The 2,776-nt window shown below is 33.7% G+C and overlaps 1 protein-coding gene across 1 annotated transcript; it reads right to left on the reverse strand.

The window, feature by feature from the left end:
* Positions 1-244: 244 nt before the first annotated feature.
* Positions 245-2,352, reverse strand: LOC141718462 (uncharacterized). The gene is made up of 3 exons (XM_074520849.1): positions 2,074-2,352; positions 458-1,878; positions 245-254 (listed from the first exon to the last, which is right to left on the reverse strand). Exons 1-3 carry the CDS (start codon positions 2,350-2,352, stop codon positions 245-247), a joined length of 1,710 nt encoding a protein of 569 aa, XP_074376950.1.
* Positions 2,353-2,776: the final 424 nt, after the last annotated feature.

The raw sequence follows: 2,776 nt of genomic DNA on the forward strand, positions 1-2,776 counted from the left end.
CAATAAAGCCAATCCATTAAGTCTATCTTGAGACATCGAAGAGCGGAGATAAGATTTGATCAGTTTCAATCTAGAAAATGTCCTTTCCGCCTCTACCACTGTAACAGGAATGGTCACAACGATTCTATAAGCTATCCAAGCATTTGGATAATTTATTTGTCTTGAACTAGAACTTAAATAATTAAGCACATCTATTGCCTTTGTTATCTCATCGGGTATTACCATTCGAAGCACTAGTAACTCGTTAAACAACTCTGCGCCAACAATATCATATCGCATATCATGTCTAAGAAATCCCTCAAGCTTCATGCAAAAAGATTTTAACCCCTCATCATCACCAGATAAATGCTTCTTCAGGTTAAATAAAAACCCAATTTTTTTCTTATAATCTTGAAACTGTTTAAACCGTTCTTTGAGTTGAAAAGCACCTTGATCAACAATATACAAGAAATAATACCTTCTGAATTTTTGTTCAACACTCAAGTTCTGATCATCATCAGCTGCAGTAACCCCAAGATCATCAAAATGAACAAGCCTACGAATTTTTCGCTTTTCAGGAAACACAGGCTCCACATCCAACTCCAAATCTAACTCTTTTGCCTCCTTACAAGAGTCATAACCAGTTTCTCTAAACTCATTAAAGAAATTTATAAGTTCTTCCAATCTTGACAATGCAATATCAATATCAATATCTTCAAGTTGTAAGAACTTACTAACTGCATTAATGATATTTAACAAGTTAAACCAGATGCACATAGAAAATAGAAACTCAAAACTCTCAATTTCATTTTCAACTAAACTTCTAGCTTCACACCTTATTATAGAGTCTTGAGTTACATTACTAAGATGAACCAATACATCTCTTAGTTTAGAAGTCTGAAATCTTACCGCTCTCACGCTTTCGATGTGACTTTCCCATCTTGTTGCACACAGTGGCTTTAATGTTAGGCCGTTAACAAATTTCTTGAGAATTTCCCATCGCTGTGTTGAAGATGAAAACAAAGTGTATAATCTTTGTATAACCCTAAAAAAATTAGACCCCTTGCTACAACAGTTTGCCATATCACAAAGCACAAGATTTAGACTGTGACAACCACATGGAGTGTAAAAGGCTCGAGTATTCACATCAAGTAGTCTTTTCTGAACCCCTTTATGTTTCCCTTTCATATTTGCCCCGTTATCATATGCTTGTCCTCTAACATCATCAATATCAAGTCCAAGATCACCAAGAACCTCTTTAAGCTTGCCAAAGAGCCCAAAACCTGATGTATCATCAACTATCACAAACTGTATAAAAAATTCTTCAACTTTTATTGGAGATACAGTAATATCAACGTACCGAATTACTAAAGACATTTGCTCCACACGACTTTTATCTGGCGTACAATCCAAAATGACAGAAAAGTATCTTGCTTCTAGAATTTTTTTTATGATTGAATCCTTGATCTCATTTTCCAGTGCCATTATTAAATCATTTTGAATTTTATGGCTCAAGTAATGTGTATGTAAAGTACCTTCCTTGACTAGTCGGACGTGCACTTCCATTATTGGATCAAATTGTCCAAGCATCTCAATGAATTTACAGAACAATCCATTCTTGCGTTTACCAATTTTCTCTTCATCTCCTCGAAATGTTAAATTATTGCAAGCAAGAGTTTGGACCACAGCAATAATCCTAACCAGGACCTTTTTCCAGCGCTCTATCTCTTTTTTAATCCGATCTTGTTCAATCTTATCAATTGTTTCATTTTTCTCCATCCGCACTTCTAACTCAATCCAAGCGCTCATATTTACTAGATGACCATTACTGCTTTCATGAGATTTTAACTTAGCAGCAAGATTGTGCCAATCATCAATTCCATCTTCTGCAAAATTTGTCTTGGCCACATCATGTTTAAATAACATACAACAAAAATAGAAGACTTTGTTTGTTGAGAGTGAATAAACAAGTCACTTCCTATCTTGTTTGTCTCCATTAGGTAGAATCCGAGTGTAATGCACCGAAGAAAAATGTCTATTTCTTGAATCTTTTGGAAAGTGTTCTAAAATTATTCTGATAGGTCCTTTTCTTACCAATGAATCTCGTAGCCACTGATCAATTTTCTTCCACGTACCAAGATCATAATTGATACTAACATCTGAGATTTCTTTCTCAGTCTCTTCTACATTATTCTCGACAAGCCCATCTTTTAAATTTTGAGTTTCTGGCTCCTCAGTTTTAGTCTCCTGCTCAAATTCAGTATATGTAGCTTCATTCTCAGATTCTTTTTTAATATATGTATTCTCAATATGAACCCCAATATCACCACTATTAGTTGTTTTTTCCCCAAAAAACTTGTCAAGAGAGCCCATTTGCAATTTCTCTGCTTCCACCGCTTTCAATTTCTTTTGCCTTTTTTGATGCCCTGATCACTGGTTACGCTTCATTTTCTAATTATCTAGTCATCAAACAAAATAATGCAATTAATTTTAGTCACCAATCCTAAATCAGTAAATCACAAAAGACATAATACTTTTTACAAAAAAAATCTCAATTATTCTCTAATTATTCACATCAAATCCTTAAATTGAAAAATAATAATAAACAAATAGTAAATTACAATATTATTAAAAAAGTAATTAGAATAGAAATCTTTAAACCATACCTGTGTTATAATTGCTGAATTGCAAATCACAGATGATCCGATCTTCACGATGAATCGATGACTTCCAGTGTTTTGATAATTGATATTCACAATGAACAGAGAACAATATGTGTTCAGTATTTTATTCGGTA

This window comes from Apium graveolens, chromosome 4 (genome assembly GCF_009905375.1).
Source record: "Apium graveolens cultivar Ventura chromosome 4, ASM990537v1, whole genome shotgun sequence".
Lineage (NCBI taxonomy): Eukaryota > Viridiplantae > Streptophyta > Magnoliopsida > Apiales > Apiaceae > Apium > Apium graveolens.